The 18,164-nt window shown below is 36.7% G+C and overlaps 2 protein-coding genes across 4 annotated transcripts in view; one reads left to right on the top strand and one right to left on the bottom strand.

The window, feature by feature from the left end:
- The window catches only part of LOC135466408 (spectrin beta chain-like), a 153,590-nt gene that overhangs the window by 78,621 nt on the left and 56,805 nt on the right, over positions 1 to 18,164 (top strand). The window contains 7 exon segments of the mRNA XM_064743860.1: positions 7,048 to 7,276; positions 12,201 to 12,298; positions 13,404 to 13,490; positions 14,541 to 14,606; positions 14,881 to 15,011; positions 15,859 to 15,918; positions 17,190 to 17,316. Of these exon segments, the coding sequence (XP_064599930.1) occupies positions 7,048 to 7,276; positions 12,201 to 12,298; positions 13,404 to 13,490; positions 14,541 to 14,606; positions 14,881 to 15,011; positions 15,859 to 15,918; positions 17,190 to 17,316 (798 nt within the window).
- Positions 637 to 10,100, bottom strand: LOC135466407 (5-hydroxytryptamine receptor 1A-like). Of its 3 annotated transcripts, none has more exons than XM_064743857.1 (3): positions 9,396 to 10,100; positions 3,486 to 3,654; positions 637 to 2,617 (listed from the first exon to the last, which is right to left on the bottom strand). In XM_064743857.1, the coding sequence occupies exon 3, from the start codon at positions 2,565 to 2,567 to the stop codon at positions 1,503 to 1,505; it is 1,065 nt and encodes a 354-aa protein (XP_064599927.1). In that variant the 5' UTR covers positions 2,568 to 2,617; positions 3,486 to 3,654; positions 9,396 to 10,100; the 3' UTR covers positions 637 to 1,502. The 3 variants fall into 3 exon arrangements, with proteins under 3 accessions (XP_064599927.1, XP_064599928.1, XP_064599929.1); XM_064743858.1 differs by lacking the exon at positions 9,396 to 10,100 and adding an exon at positions 8,073 to 8,162; XM_064743859.1 differs by lacking the exon at positions 9,396 to 10,100 and having other exon boundaries at positions 3,486 to 3,880.

The raw sequence follows: 18,164 nt of genomic DNA, 5'->3' as shown, positions 1-18,164 counted from the left end.
ACACTCTTCACTTTATGTAGAGATTGATTATTACATACGGAATAGAAAAGCTTGTCCTGTTGTATAGTGAAATCTGTTATCGTATTTTGCTTTGACATTTTTGCTTGACATCAGACAGGAGTCTGTCCAGAGCAATGTAGTACAATAAGTTGAGCATTCGGTGCACAAACAGTGGTTTGTCATCCCATGTTATGTGGATCGTTCTACTGTAAAATCTTCAACCTTTTCAACATCTAATGCACTTTGTTGCAGTGGAACTCATGCATACATAGAAGTACCATCAATTGATGCCAAGCTCTCTACACCCCATAACTCTTTCAGTATGTTTCAAAATATTGGTTGCAGAGGTGGTTGAAAATATTCAAGAATTAGGGTACGCGGACAGGTTCAGTTGGTTTTTCTTATTTTCACGTCTTTGTAGGTGAAACACACTCTTAAATGTTATAAAGAATACCAATCAAATTATAGACAAATACTTAATTGAGAATGTGATACACAAAATCTACATGTTAACTCTCCATATTCACCAGAGCTGGTTGATGTTATATCTTTCCATTTTAAGCTGTACAAACACAGTACATCCCATGCATATGCAATCAAAAACATAAATAAATCAAAACTTTCCAGAATATTTTTGTTAGAATTTTTTAATATTACAAATATATGTACAGGCACATAAAAAGTTAGCTCTCTCTGATTTTCGTAAATAAATATCAACACTTAACTCATACATCATGAGGATAAAATCTTTGGATACAGTAAATCTAGTAGCACCAAATTCAAGCATGTATTAATGTTATCAAAATACTGACATAGTTAGGAGAAAGAGTTCCATAAAGAATTTGATTAATCCTCCATTACACAGGAGTAGAAATATTACCAAAAAAAATTGCTGCAAAAAGTTCATTTTTGGAAGCAAATAAATGCCTTGAAATATTAGTATTTGTGCTGAAACGTACATTTTCTAGTAAGCTATCATATTTTGTCTTTCAAAAAAATTTTCCCCTTGGGTTCTGCCCAGCTTGCTCCTGCCATATTTCTGGCAGCTGTCATATTGATGAAACATTTTACAATAGAGCATGAAATAGCAATCAAATTGATTAAATAAATAAATCAAACAAACCACAACGTTTCTTTCTAAAGTCATTCAAACTCAGAAAATCAGGCAGAATGAGTGACTTTTTTGTGGACAAAATTTTAGGTTATTTTGATTGCATGAAATGTATGTCAAGAAGCACATCAAGGCCTTAAGGTATTTTAATAAGAAATTTAGACAAAATGTAATAGTAGGTTAATGATAGTAGGTTAAAGAAACCTGTACAACATAAATATTACAACAAGTATCACAGGTAAGGTATACATCAGTCAATATATAAACTAAAACTTACTGTCAGGCACTTGTGACCCTGTAAGATGGAAAACAGATTATTTTTAATGCCTTATTTACTGACATTGGCAAAATTTCTCTTGGGCAATTTGTGTTTGTAACATTGTGTTGATCTCTATGAAGTCCTCTGCGCCTCAGTGCCAAATGTAGAATTTGCTGTGTCATCACCTCGTGGTGAACTCGAGAAGAACGGTAACTTGTGGATAATTCTTAAGTATACCCTGCGGAAGTCTCTACGGAAAATCCCATATATGAGTGGATTTATCGCACTGGATAAGTATCCGAACCATGAGGACAGGAGGTTGATGTAACCTGGCAGAAAGTTGGGCTGCGCCGATATCACCTTTATTAGTTTAGTCACACAGAAAGGTGTCAAACAAATGAAATAAGCCAGAACCACAAATATTAGGCTACGGATTGTTTTCGAATTGCTGTTGACATTTTTTGTTCGTTGGCCTCCATTTTCAAGTCTACTGTTGCTGGTGTTCATTTTCACACAGCCAATTCTGCAGTGGCGGGCTTCTCTTAACACGCAGAAGTAACACACTGCCAGGATGATCCCTGGGATTAAAAAGCACATTAAAAACGCCAAAATGACGTAGTAGAGAGCTTGAGGGTCAGTGTGCCACTCTATAGCACAGATCACTTCCCAGTAGTCATAGCTTACCCAGCGGAAAGCAACTGGAATGCAGGCAAAGGCTACACCCTGCAACCAACTGTAGCTGATCATCGCAAAGATCTTCGGACGTGTCATTCGTTGGATATAAAGTAGAGGATTTATCACAGCCTGATAACGATCTATGCTGATGAAACTTAAAGTCAGCATAGAGACGATTATGAAACAATAGTTGGCGGCACAAACAAAGTCACACACAATCTGCGGGAAGGGCCACTTATCTGCCACAAGGCTAACAAAAGAGCTGGACATAACAATAATAGCACTGGACAGGTCAGTTATGGCCAGATTAATGATGAATAAGTTTGACCGATCGTCGCGGAGCATAGGACATAACTGAATAGCGCGGATGACCATAATGTTGCCAGTTACAGCTAACCCTATTATGAACACAAGGAACAGGGCGGTGATGCTAATTTCAGCGTCTTCCCTGCGCTCTGTCAGGGCGTCTTCTGCGGAAGTGTTGTCTGATGACTCACTGGAGTTAAAGCCCATGCCATCCATTTTCGTTGAACCATGTGTAAATCAGGAATTCATAAACTCTTGCAGATTTCCTGTTAACATGAAACAAACAAAAAAAACCATGATACACTGCTAAGGTATTGAAATATATTTGGAAATTTCTTATGCTCTCATGGACATATGTGACATACATATTTCCTGTAAATAATTCAGTTCTTTTATAATTATGCCGATGTAAAATTGCATCAACCTTGTCTATCAATTTCTGATGCCATAGATATTTAAGAAAATGATTAACAATAACCATAGAATCCATAGTTTTCCTCTGAGACAAGAACCTTATTGAGCAAATAACTGCATGATAACCGTCAAAGGCATATATTAGTAGTGCATGTAACAGTTGGATAATTGATTTCCTGTCTTCAAAAGATTTCTGTGTATCACACGAGCATGTGAACACGCGAGCTGACCCAATTGGTTTGGCTTGCTGGTGGCATCTGAATGGTCTAAGGTGTTCACAACTAATTTCACTTTTTAAAATAAAACGGATTTTACTGACTGACTTATATTTTTGTTGTTTTTTGGGGGGTTTTCATTTTCCCTCTTTAGGTAGTGAGGACATCAATTCTCATACTTACTGTTGAAATATTTGTTTGTGTACAAATAGCTGTTAGACTAGACGTGTATAAGAATATCTTCAGAAAGTGAAAATAGAAGTAGTTTGTGTGTATATCATTGGTATCCAATTATATTATTATCATAAAGCCCACCATAGAATTTAAACATTTAATTTTAGCGGGAAAAATGTCTAAAAACCACTTATTTTAGCATTTATTTTCCTTGTCTGTAAAATATGTACATTCAGTTTGACACAAGAAAGAGAGGTGGTGAATTTTGTCATTTATACATACATTTTGACCAAGGACCCTTGGAAATTTTTAACATAAGTAACTTACTTACTTTCTTGTTGAACTTCCTTCTTATCTCCTCAAAATGTTGATTTTGGCATTGAAAACCATGCAGGGTTTCGTTGATTTTGGGGTAGGATCCCTGTGGTTTCTTAACAGCTGCCTTCCAGTCATGGTTTCAAGGAGTTCATGCAATGACTGAACAGTGTACCTCCAATAAACTGGAAGCAGATTGACAGTGTAGGAGTTGTCACAAAATAATCACCAGGTATTAATTAACTGGACATGACTTATTAACACCAAATTTGTGATTGAATACTGCCTGGAGTGGTATGGCAGAAGTTCACATAGCATCATATGTGTAAATTGTCAGCTAGATCACCTGTTTGTTACTTTGTATAGGCCATGTCAGTAGCTTATTCACCTTAGCCAAAGTGTTACTCAAGTAAATCCAGGCGCATAAAACTCTGCCCCATCAGTGATCACAGCTGTGTTTTTTGTATGCTTCTCGAAAGTCTCTCGGAAGATCCAGGGGGCACTCTCTGTAGCTTTGTGTACAGTGTAGCTTATTTCCCTTCACACAGTTGAGACTGTACGATCATTAGTTTACAAGGACTAGATCATAAAGGTTCAGCTCTGATACTGCTAGTTAAAAGCTGGCGTAACCTAAGCGATCCTTGCCTCTAAGCCTTTTGACTTCTTAACGACGCCTTTGTAATTAAGCAGCAAAATGCGTTAACTCCAGTCAGGAGACAGATCACCAAAACTCGATCATTCATGCTCCCTTTGGCTTCTCACCTGCTATTGTGTATTGATTTGAGTCATCGTATAAACCTAGGTATACTGTTGATGGACCTTATCAAGCCTGCAGGTGGCACGGTACTCTGCCAAAGCAACCAATCAGCAGCTTTGACTTCCCAACACTGTTAAGGTTGTGCAGTTCGCTGGTAACCCTTATAAAGATGTATATACACATGTATGGTGTCATATATATCATGATGTCCCCATGTGTGAAACAGGCCTACATGGTAGTGGACAAATGGTATAGAATAAATGACACAGATGATTAGGCTGAGCTGTCGTGACTGTGACCAGTCACAGCTCAAGTAGAAGGTGAGCTTAGGCACATCTTTGCCCATAATGGGCAGTTGTCTATTGATCCAAACACACCACCCTGTCAACACTCTCCTCCCCCCCCACCCCACCCACCCCTCTTCTTTTAGTGTCGAGTTTTAAACAGCCGATATACATAACTAAGTGAATGTTTTGCTCTAAAGTCGTGAAAATACAAGTAATTTAATAACCAGGGTTGTTAAAGAAGAGGTCCATTTTGAGAAAGACTTGTGATGTTGCGAAAGTCTGGAGATCGACAATGGGTATTCGTTTTTTTTGTGTTCTGTTGTCAGTTTGCGTACATGGATAATGTCAGAAGCTGAGCTTCAACGTCACCTATTACTGTAGAGATTTTTCAGGTATAAATAAAAAAAAAAAAATGGTCATCTTTTGGGAGAATCCGCTCCATTTGACCAGAAAATTTGCTCTTGATCGAGTTGCACTTTTTCTGTCGACAGTTCTATTGGTATTAGGAAGGTGTCTTGATATTTGTTTGGAAGGTAGGATGATATCCTACTGGGAAAATGTTTCAGTGCCAAAAGTCATATTTAGTAAAATGGCCACGTTTGGCACATTTTTGGGTCAAATACGGTATTTGATGGCTTGGTAATTAAGGACCTCAGGGAATGTTGTAGGTAGAATGATCATGCTCTCTAAATGCTCCAATGCTCCCTCCCCCATTTCCTATCCCCCATCCCCCCCTCCTCCACCCCCCTCCTCAACCCTCTCTGCCCTGTTATTCCTGCTAAGTGATTGGTTTGTCTGCCCTCATGTGTCATGCCTTTGGGTGATCAACAAATGGTTTTTGACTTGGTTGTTAACATTGACTACTGGTACTGGCTGCCAGGAATGGTCTGTACCTGCTGATAGCTTATGGTCATTAACAAGAGCAGGGACATAATACCAGGCAATGACATTGAAATGATTGACTCCGTGATGAGAAATGTGTATTGATGTCATTTATCTCCGTCATGTAATCCTCAGATGGCATTGTATGAGTGGAAGGAACTTGTGTACAACATAAAATATTGGTCGTGTGAATAAATGGTGAAATTTTGTGTATTAAAAGATCAGTTATCAATATCATTTTTATGCTGTGGATAGTAATTGAAAAGGGAGTGAAAGGTAGTTATCTAATGACCTAAAATTTTCCCCAGGAGTGCATTTTTAAAGGCATTTAAAGTGAACATAAAATCAGCCACTAAAGCTGAATTAATTAATTAATAAAGTAGTATTCCAGAAATGTTCTAAAAATATTTCAAAAATTCTACACTGCTTACCAACAAAATAAATAGCAAACAATTGTCAGTACCTAGCCTTTCCTTTTGGGGACGCCATTCTGCCATGTTATGACTATCTACAGTAATGTCACAAAACCTAGGAGCTCTCCCGTAAAATTAAAAAACTCCCGTAAACAATCTGACAATGAGAAAATACAAAGAAAAATGTCTGATCCCCAACTATAGAGTATCTGCTCTGTTCTGTGTTCAAAGGGCCGATGTTTCTTTTAGTTCGGCGCTCTGTTAGAGTGATGTTTTAGAGGTTCTGCTCAGCCTCGTCCTGCATGGGTAAAAGCATTTGTCCGAGCTGATTGTAAAGATTTCAGGGAATTTATCAAACATAGTGGGACCTTCTGATTGATAATGGACCCTTTCATTCAGATTTGGGAAGATATTTTCGTAATAAATCTGACTTTTTGAGGAAAAATAATGCAGTCACAACGTTTTTCTTCAAGCAGTGACACTTTAGAGGTGGTTTTCTTGCCAGCTCCTCACCTGACAAGTTACTGCAGTATCCTGCCCAACATGTACACATTGTGACAAAGGCAGCCGTTCTCTGTTCCCTGCTTATAAATGTGTGGTTCGAAATGCATCAGTTTAACACATAAACTGACTGCAAAATCCAATTTAAGGCATCAATATCTGTCTATCCACTATTACAAACCACACTGTCAATCAAGAACTTATAGGTGTTTTGATGTGACAGCCAATTATCATGTGACACTATCAGCGTTAGTGATTGGCCAAGTTCATAAGGACTTCTACAACATGGCTACTCAGCGTGAATTCTCCGTCGTTGCCATGTTCCCAGTGCTGAATTTCATCTTTTCAGCTTTCAAAACTTTATAGAATTTTTTACATATTTTTTCTGCGATAGCCGTGTCCTATATCATTTTTGGTATGTATATATAGTGGCAGACTTTATGTTCACTTTAATTGTCAGCCTGAGAAAATATGTCTTTTGGTGAAGAAACGTTTGGTACAGAAACATTTTTCAGTCAGATTTTATCCTACGTTCTGACAACTTTCTGGAATCTGAAGAGCTTTTAGAATCAGGAAAAATGAGCTTCTTAGTTATGGATGAATTTTTTTAGGCTTTTTACAGTGATTTGTAGGAAAAATGGTAGGAACCCAAATAAATTTGTTACTGCTTATATGTGGTACTGCATTTTTTGTTTAAATACATCCATTGAACTAGTATGATAATGTTGTATATTTCAGGTACTGCTTTTACTACAGAAGACAAACGAAGATTGGTGGCAGATACAGAAACAAGATGGCACGGAGGGCTTTGTCCCCGCAAATTACGTCAAGGAGATAGAGCCGCTTACTGTGAAGCGAGCTGTGAAAAAGGCGGTCAGAGTGCCTGAGAAAGTGAAAGTAAAGAAAACAGTAATGAAGAAGGAAGTGGTGCAGGTTAAACGGGCACCTGTTAGGCGTGCACCCTCAGGTAAGCCTTGTCACTTTGTCACTATATTAAAGTCGTCAAGAATGATTACCCTAAATGATCTAAAATTTTGTCTGTGATTAAGATGCTCATTTTTCCAGATTCTGGGAGGTCTGTTGATTTTTTGAAAGGTACTTCGAGAGTTGTTTGGGAGGTAGGATGATGTCCTACTTTAGCACCTAAAAGTAATATCTCATGACATTATTTGCCTCCAAAAATGCTCTTTTCTGTTCAAATGTTTAGGGTATTTAGGGTAGCATAAATTCCATTTTTATTCCAGACACAAGCTGTGGCATTAATTAATCATTCATTCAGTACTGTATAGGGTAGTTGTACTTTTACCCGATCTCAGACATTTATTTGCCAGATATGGTGGTTTCTCCCACCCATAAAACTGGCCACCATCGTACAAGGGAAAAATTCATGAGTAAAATTAAGAGTGTCTGTTTTGCATAGGTATTTACATTTTCACTCAGATCATCTTTTTGAAAGAACAGTCTTAAAATACGTCTCTATTGAGGCAGTGAATTCGAATATCTCCAGATTATGGGTCTAGCAAAGGACAGTGAAATTATGTGTTCAAAAGCATTTTCAAACTTTAAGTCTGGAAGTTGGTCAGGTACTCGCCAAAGGACAGTGGTTTTCTCCAGGCTCTATGGTTGATTCCACCCATAAAACTGACCACCACCATTTAAGTGAAAAATTCTTGAACATGGCATTAAACACCCATGAAAATATAATTCATTAAAAATTATTTTAACTGAAAGAAAGAAAAGAAAAAAAAAGGTTTTTTACTTACTTGACCAATACTCCTGAGTTTTAACTTCAGTGTGATTTGAAGTGAACAAAAATTGGTTTGCTGTTAGAAATGATGTCCAGCTCTTAACAACAGTGGTAGATGCCATTGTACATCATTATCTACAGCATTATCTGTGAACTGTCTCCTTCTCACAGTCAGTGTAATAAGTCTCGCGTTACCTGCACAAAAATGTTTTCACAATGCTGAATGTAGAGTTGAATACAACCTGCAGATTGTTGTGGGTTTCCCCAGGTTCTGCTAAGTTTCCTCCTATACTGCTGGTTGCAAGTGAATTATTGTTGAGTACGGCTCAAAACACCTAACAATTAAAGAAATAAATTAATTTCACACGTGGGAAAAAAACAAAAGTTTGGTTGGTTGTTTGCTAAGTGCTCCAGTTTTTTCACCCATAAACTTATCAGTGTAAATAAATAAAACTGAGTATAGCATAAAATAAACTAATAAACAAGTACTGTAAATGTTCAGCCTTTTCAATCACTAAAGTACTTTTTTCAGTGGAATTTGTGCTTACAATTATTATAAGAGTCATGCTAAAAAAAAATTGTTTGCGTCGTCAAAGATACAAGCTTCATAAAATTGTACAAATTATTTCTCTACACTCCATGGTTCTCTCAGAATATTTCAAAATATTGGTTGCATAGGTGGTTGCATAGGTTGAAGAATTAGGATAAATCAAAGACAATGAGTCAACTGGCTATTGTTGAAGTATTTAAATCTGAGGGAAAATATAATTGGCCAGGTTAAACTTGTTCCTCCAGCTCACAAATAAACAGATTAAGATTCACAAATATGCTAGTTGAGTAGTGGAAATGTGTCTTTATTAAATAACATGACTTGCAGCTATAAGGTACAGGTTCAGTTCTGACCTTCAACAGGGAGATTGTCTGCTTTTATTGTTGATTGGGCCTTCTGTAATAAAAGCAATCAGTGTTGATTATGTTTTGAACCAATATAGCATCAGTGTTTGGTATGTTCTGAGTCATTCCTGGTCCCTCCACCCATAAAATTTACGACCTTTGCTTAAAATGTTTGAAGTCAAGAAAAATTTTGATGTCACAAACAATCAGATAAATAAATAAGCTTGAATTCCTGGATTCGAACAAAACTGAAGGAATGAGTTTGGGATAAACATACATTGTTGAGGCAAAAAAGGAAAAGAACTGAAGTGGCTTTGGCAATAGACATGTGTCTTTACACCAATAAGCATGTCGCTGGGAAGTCTTGACTTTCTTTTATGTTGACTTTAATACTTCCTGTTTGACTTTTAATAGATCTAAGCAGTCAAAATGAAACTTTACATACCTGCTACTTTTTGTGATTTAGAGTCCCATCATGTACCATGCATATGTAGTCTTTTTTCCATCTGAATTTATCTGGAAACACCAATATATGGGTCAGTTCAGCTTTAGGACAAGGTACGTGTAGATGCCAGATTTTTTCACCTGCTATTACACCCTCTAAATACATGTAGCTCTCTACAGTATGGAGAGAAAACTTTCCAAATGAAGATGTATACCAGGCATGCATTATTAAAGGGCTTAGGCGTAGACTTGCCTAACAGGAAGGAATGAAACTCATTCAGTAGTGACAGAGAAGGGTATTGCCAAGGTAACATTGGCCTATTTTTTTTTTCTTTGCATCTTCAGATCCATTGCATTTTGTACACAGAAGGGCTTTTTGAATTCGCTAGGCATAGAATAATCCAAACTTGTAAAGTTAAAAGATACCACATTTTAATACAGAACAGGTTTCTTTGTTAAGAGAAAGTTGCTAGTGAAAAAAATCCCTGCTGTTGCTCTTTGTGGTAGGAATATTGTTAAGTGGTTAACACAGCATAACATCATGGTTGCTGTAAATCTTTAAAACTTTCTAGCACTAAAGTACTTTTTCCCTGTGGAATTTAAGCGTACAGTTACTATCATAATGATGCTAAGATGATTTGTTTGTGTTACTAAAGATGTAAGCTTCATAAAACTGTGCAGATTAGTTTCTTGCACCCAGTAGCTCTCCCAGAATATTTCAGAATATTGGCTGCAGAGATAATTGAAAAGGTTGAATAAATAGTGTTTCCTAAAATCACCAAACTAAGGTATCTCAACGTTTTTTAGTGGGTTTGTGCAAAAAATATGGTCAAAAAATTACGTTATTAGCTTGCCTGTGCACAGTGTCAACATTACCATAAATTACAAAATCACACGATTTAGTCTATTGAATGTTGGAATCAAATTTATGACTTCAATACTGTATGTATTGAGCCGAAATTTTGCATCCTTGTTTTCTCCTACAATTTCCTTGGTAGCCTGACTGCCAAATCTATTACGTTAAAGGCATATGAAGGTCATAAAATGTTACCTTTGGTGCTGAAAGTTGGATAGTAAGATATTATTCTCACTTCCAACATACCTTTTTGAGAAACACCTTTCTGAGATCAGTGAAACAAAGTGAGAAACTTATTCATGGACGAAATTTTAGTTTGAATTCAGTATATGTATTAAACGAAAGGACACTGGCAAAGACCTTTTTATTTATTTATTTCATTGGTGTTTTACGTAGTACTCAAGAATATTTCACTTATACGACGGGGACCAGCATTGTGGTGGGTGGAAACCGGGCAGAGCCCGGGGGAAACCCACGACCATCCGCAGGTTTCTGACAGACCTTCCCACGTACGGCCGGAGAGGAAGCCAGCATGAGCTGGACTTGAACTCACAGCGACCATGTTGGTGAAAGACTCCTGGGTCATTACGCTGCGCTAGCGCACTAACCAACTGAGCCACGGAGGCCCCCTTAAAGACCTTTTAATGTCCAGGTGTTCTCAAATGGAATGTAGTCCCTGTGACATTAGAGGATGATATTAGAGAATGGACTTAAACAGGAACTCATGCAATGCAGGTTAATGGATTTGACATTTTGCCTATATAATACCATCTTGTTATCAGCCATTAATGCACTATGGACTGTTATATACCTATACCATCACCATCATTAATGCACTGTGGGTTTTAACAGTAACTCTGCATGTGGCTGATCATACAGACTCCCTGTAAAAGGACAGTTGTGAGTGATACATTGTACACAGCTACTGTGTTACTATGAATCGCCTTTAGTTTCATTGAATTTTTCACCGACTATAATCGCCATGCTGTACGTGTGGTACAGAAGAGTACTGTAAATCTTCAACCTTTTCATCCACTAAAACACTTTTTTCAGTGGAATTTTTTTGCACACAATTATTATGAAAACGACACTGAAATGACTTTGAAGATGCAAGATTCATAAAACTCTGGAAACTATTTCTCTCAGAATGTTTTAAAGTATTGGTTTGCAGAGGCGGTTGAAAAGGTTGAAAAATCAAGGTAGTTATTTAGTGAAAATCTTGAAAGCATGTGTGACGTGTCTTAAAAAACATTAGTAACACTGTTCAGATGTGGAATTTTTTTTGCAAATGATCTGGTCAGTTTTTGAATTTGATTTTTGATTTGGAACTTTTGGTAGTTTTCCTTGAGTTTCAGTGCCGGAACTGAACTGCCAAATGTATATGTGAGTTTTTATATACAATAAACTGACCCAAAATTTCGTCCATGACCAAGTTTCATGTTTTGCCTCCCTCTGAGCCTTTTATTGATCTTAAAAAGATGTTTTGATTGGATGATTTGAGGATATCTCACTAGAAAATGCACATTTTGGCAATAAATTTTGTTTCATTTCACCACAAGCACAAAAGTTTGAGAGAGCAGTGTGTCTTTCATAAACACCTAGCTGTTACAGCTTATAGGTTACAATATCACTTCCTGTCAGACATTGGCTTTTAAATTTTATTTTCAGAATATTATATCCGGTTATGTTTCGAAACACATACATAAATTCTTCATCCATGTTGGTGTCCAGAAATAAAATTCATGGAAAGGATATGTGGAATGAATGATTATGGCTTAGTTAACACCATCTAGGCAATATTATAAAACAGAATATGTGGATGTTGAACCATCATTAAATACATACATATATTCATGTTACACCAAGCTGAAATTCAGAAGCTGTGCATTGCTGCAATTTCCTAATTGTTTCCTCTCTTTTTCTTTTTCTTCTTTTTTTTGCTTTACTCAGTGCGGTCAACAGGAAATCTCCATTATGACAAAGACAATGTGACCAGCCGTCAGCGTCAGTTGAACAATACTTACCACAAGCTGGGTCGACTCTCACAGGTGGGTGGGCGATGTCCGCGCAGGATGTAGGCTGCACTTAACGGTTCTGTCTTTCTCTCTGCTTTAATGTATTGTTCTGTGACAGTTATTCTGGTGAACAGACCGGCTGTAAGATTAGCTTGTCCGCCGTGTGGGCGTTTTTCTGTCATTAGCGCACACGAGGTGTTGGTTCTGCACAGGTGAGGTCAGGGAATTTGGGGATTCCCTGCTCTCACTGGTAATGAGCTAATGTGGTGGACAATTATTTTGTGGCCATTTGCGTAGATGAAATGAGGGCCATTATAGACTATTGGTCAGCATGCTCATTCTGGCTTACTGCACATGATCGTGGATTTCCCCTCGCTCTGCTTGGTTTCCTTCCACCATAATACTGGTTGCTCTGGTGTAAGTTCTTGAGTATAGCATGAAAGTCAACTTGCATATATAAAATAAACATAATCAAAAGTCGAATAGCATATATAAAATAAACATAGTCTAAATGTTCAAAGAAGATCACACATCTGTGCATCTCATGTAGGCGACTTTGGCAAACTTGCCAATATGTAGTGGTTTACCCCGGGTGCACATTTTTTTTTTCGTCAACCATAAGTGAAAAATTGATAATCTAATAATAAAGATAAATGAGAAGTAATAGACATCATGATTTTAAATCCAGTTGTGGTCATGCCTACTTGATTTGCACATCCCAATTTTACTTGCACATGCATGTGTACTACTGGGTGGGCAATCTGGTGTCTCAGCCTGGTCTTTGAGTGAGGCAGCACTGGGAATTTGACTACACTGGGAACTAGATTGCACATGACAACATAGCCGTGTTGTGTGATGTCACCAAAAGATAAAGTTATAACTGGCTTTCAGACCTAAGAAATAAAGCTTTACAACACTTTGTCTAATACATTTATGGCCTGTTGATATCCGCTTCAAAATTTGAACTATATGCTTTGTATTGTGATTCCTTACTATGAAACACTTTAAAACAAAATGGTATTTGTGGTCAGAATGTGGCATATAGATAAAATGCATTACAACCTCTCAACTGATGCAAGATTTTACGAGTTTTAATTACATGTATATTCTCAAAATTACTTCTTTTTTTTAATTTCAGGCAAGAAAAATCTCACTGGAAGATGCCATCAGACTGTTCAAGTTCTATCGAGATTGCGATGAGTTTGACATTTGGATGAAAGAAAAGGTGATAATTTAGTGTTCTTTTTGACAGCTTATTGAAAATAGAGTGAGTGCTTGGGTTTAACGTCGTGCTCAACAGTTTTTTCAGTCATATAATGACAAAGGAATCTGTAGGGCGTATGTAATGTACCTCCTTGCTGCAGGACAGATTTCCACCCCTCTTTTACCTAGTGCTGCTTTCACTGAGACAACTTACCATCAAGTAATCCTCTCTGCACGAGCCATTATACTGATAAGGGTCAACCAGTCGTTGCACTATCCCCTTCATGCTGAATGCCAAGCGAGGAAGTCACAACTTCATCTTTTAAAGTCTTAAGTATGACTCGACCAAGGATTGATCCTGGATCTACCACTCACGAAGCGGACGCTCTGCCAGTTCTGCTACCCGGGCCGGTATATTGAAAATAGAAAGGCAGCACCAGATTAGACGATTTTCAAGTTTTTGTTTTTATTATTATACCTTCCTCTGACATTGAAAAAAAGAAATTATTATGATTGTAAAACAACAATTTAAATTATGATTGTAAAGCAACAAGTTAAATTAGTGTAACCCAACCATGAATATGAGCAGTCATTATGCAGCACAAGAGGAGGTCAGTATCTGATGTCATAAAATTTTACTTTTCGTGATAAAATTTATATTTTTTCCATTAGGCCATCATCATACCTACCATGCAAACCTGAGAACACCTTCTAAGATCATTAGAAAGTATCACTTTATAGCCCTGGGTGAAATTTTAAGTTGTTTACCGTAATCAGTGTATGTTTGTGAGTTAATTGATGTGATTCCCGAAAGCATTTCCGTATATTTTCTATGTAATTAATACCTCGTGATTATATAGATATATGTATTCACATCAGAGTGAAATATTATCTTACATGATCATAGATAATAACTGTTTCATTGTGTTTATTAAATAATTCAGGCAAATAAGGGATTTAGTGCTGTATGTCACTATATCTGTCATAAATAAGTTCCTGTGACATGTATGATGGCTAATTTAAAAATGTACCAGGTAAATCTTTTTTTTTTTCTTTTTTTTTTTATTAACAGGAAAAGGCCTTGACGAGTAGAGAAAGTTTGACAGACAATATGGATGCTGTTCGTAAAAAGTTTGAGGTATTCACATCTTTTTTTTTTTTAATTTTGCGATCACTTCACCAGATATGTATTTTAGTATAGAAACTTTATGGGATCTGTTCACTTTACATAAATTAATTAATTGTTTACATCATTTAAGTTAGGTTTAAAAAAATTAATCAAATTCTAAGATGGATTATGATTTAAGTTCTCAAACCAAAAAAAAAATTGATGTGATACAACATAGATATCGTTAATTTGATGCTTAAATTTTAACAAACCACCTGATCCTTTTTCGCCTTAATATATTCAGAACCTTCTGACCAGCTTGGCTGCGAACAAAGGCCGTTTGGATGACTTAAACAGTCTGGCTGATGACATCATCAGCTCAGGTAGCAGTCAGACAGATCAGGTGAAAAAGCGACAGAAGGAGATCAATGACAGGTAATTAGTCTTGTAATTCATCCGCACTGCCACACATGATCCGTCTTGTCTGGGTGTAAACAAGCAACTTGTTATGCGAAATCTCAATGACATGTCGCCGTAAGTGTGTTGTTGTACAAGCAAAATATTCACACCCTTATCAAATGATTAAATAAATAAACATACTGTCTCCAGGGAAAGTAAAGATATCAGTCGCGTGTGATGGTGACATCTGATGCTGAGATTCCTGGCTGAATGAACCCACATTGCTGATTTTGTGATGACATTCTGACTTTCTCATTGTGTAAATTGGTTGAAAATGATCAGTGTACGAAAATAAACGTATTAGTAGTTGTCCTATTTTGCACTAAAGCTAGTTTATCATGTGAAAATTCACCTGTGGGTTTCTTTATTGGAACCGACCTATATTATGGATTGATACATTTGTCGAATATTTAGTGCGCTTTCGTGGTCAAGATGTGGACCAAGTTGGGTGGTAGTCATACACCAGTAATAGGCATCATGCCGGATTTCCTCATATAAAGCTGAATATTCAGTGTCCTGCAAAAGATATAGTTTGGAGAACAGACCATTCAGATCAAATCAATAAATTTTACACTTTCTGGGGAGATGTATTCAGAGTTAAAAAAAAAAATCATGATTTCCCTAGTTGTAGCCATGGAGATATCTGTAACAAGTCACTCATGAGGCAGTCATGGAGAAAAGACATGTGTCAAATAAATAGCTCTTTGGTATTAAGGCTCTGCTTTCATAGTAGCAGTTATGAAATTATGAGAAGTAGAATGACAGTTACTTCAGTATGTTTAGTTTCTAACAATTCTTCATCATAACTCGATTATCTCAACAGGTGGAACCATCTCAACAAATTAAAGTTGGAGAAAGAAAAATCTCTGAAAGGAGCATCCAGGTAAGATTGATTGTGCTTTTTCTGTGGACATAAAAATTGATAACTTGAACATGTTTTGATATATATATATATATATATATATATATATATATTTTTTTTTTTTTGCTGATTGTTTTATGCCATACTCAGTGCAGAACTATATGGCCATTTATATTATGTAGATACATGTACAGCATAAATGTTCGTTCACGATGGGTGTACTGTACAATTGTTAAGCATATGCACTGATTTCCTCCCAAGATTCTTAAAACAAAAGAAGACAATAAAAGGTGATAATGTATTAAATAAAGTGAGCTGTCATAAAACAGACAGAAATACGTAATTTAACTGTGAACATCTTCCCTGTGAATTCTGCAGAGGCATATTGAGATCTGGGACCAGTATGACAAAACCTTGAGTTTGGATAACATTTCTTGAAAATGACATCACCTTTTTCGCTTGGTTTCCACATACTTAACAGATTGGCTACGCATTTATTTGATTGGTGTTTTATGTTGTACTCAAGAGTATTTCACTAACACAGTGGCCGTGTGCATACGGGTGGGATGTGCCCAACAGGAAGCCATGACCTTTGGGCAGGCTGCTGACAGATTTTCCCATGTGGATCCGCCTGCAGTTTGATACATGTACTTGTTCTAATGAGGATAGTCAGTGAGGTGAACTTTTAACTTTTAAAATACCCCTCGTATGTGGGAAGATCTGTCAACATCCTGTGGATGGTAGTGGGTTTCCCCCACCATAATGCTGGCCGCCGTGGTATAAGTGAAATATTCTTGAGTACGGTGTAAAACATCAATAAAGTAAATAAATAAATATGAAATATTGTGAACTGCAATTCCGTAAACCATGACAGTTGTGAATTTTTAAACAGTTATCTTGGTGACAAATTTCCCAAATATAAATGAATTGCTCTTTGAAGAAACTGGTATTTGGAAACATTTGTTAATTAACACTTTATAGGTGAAATATAAGATAAAGCCTCATATAATAAAATGACTCATAACCAATGCATTTTTAATTAGAATTCTGACTTAGAACAGTCTGATGAGTAATATATAATCAAAGACATGGCTGAAAGAAGAAACAACCAAAAGCTAGAATTTTTATACTGACATGATCCATTGATTTTAGTGTTTGGAAAGCATAATTATAAAGATATTTGCCTGATATTTTTTTTTATTTTTTTCTTTTATTTTTTTTTTTGTCTGATGATCAATTGTGCAAGTGTATTGTTCTAAACAATACATCTCGTTATTTTTTTTTTCTTGCAGCATTGAGTTGTTTCAGTCTACGTGTGACGAGCTTCAAGACTGGATCCGAGAAAAGGACAGTGGCATGAATAACGATGACATCGGCAAAGATCTCAAGCATAACGAGCTACTTAAGCGCAAACACGCTGTAGGTCTTTTGTGGATGTCTGATGTTGTTGCAAGCATTGATTTGATAATACATCAGCGTACAAATCAGGATTTAGCTGCTGCGATAAACATGGGGCTGATACCCTGTTGATGTCATCTGCAGGAAAACAACCCCAGATCCTTCCTTATGAAATTCTCACTTAATATTTTATTATACCGAGGAAATTGTAACGTTACCTTAAAGCCTGATCACTAGTGACATTCTTGTTACGTTCTGTTTAAAATGCAAGGTGATATTGTTTGATATAGGACTTTGGAAAGAATGCTTTCATGGCTGCTAGCCTTGGAGGTTTAGCTAGGCTGTATAGTAGGAGATTTGTCTTGCATGCTATCAAGCCAGTAAATAATTGCCTTCTGAGAAAAAAACTTTTCTGGTCTATTCTTGGGGCAATTAGTGTAAGTCATTCATACTACATGTGATTGCAGACATATCTGGTGATTTTTAACTGAAAAACGTGAAATTAAATATACATGAAATTAGTGGATTTTACCATGACCTTTGTCTGATGTTGTATGTAAGGCTGAACCAGTAACATCTGGCTGTAAAAGGTTGAAGCTTTGTGAGGGAGCAGAACAGCCATTTTGGTGACAGTAAGAATTTGAGGGTGTTTGTGGATCCGTTGGTGCAGTGTTACATCTGTTAAAGCTGGAGAACTTGCTTTCCATGTGACATGCTAGTTTGTACATCACGTGGGAATGTGCGTCAACATCATGCCAAAGATTGTTGGTTTAACCAGGGCACATGGGTTTCCTGCATGCATAAAATTGACAGCCATTGTATAAGTGGAATATTCTTCAGTATTGCATTAAACAGCAATGAAAATACCA

This window comes from Liolophura sinensis, chromosome 6, assembly GCF_032854445.1.
Source record: "Liolophura sinensis isolate JHLJ2023 chromosome 6, CUHK_Ljap_v2, whole genome shotgun sequence".
In the NCBI taxonomy this organism is placed as follows: domain Eukaryota; kingdom Metazoa; phylum Mollusca; class Polyplacophora; order Chitonida; family Chitonidae; genus Liolophura; species Liolophura sinensis.
Note: the sequence above shows the minus strand (reverse complement) of the source record. Positions and strands in the feature narration are given on the sequence as shown.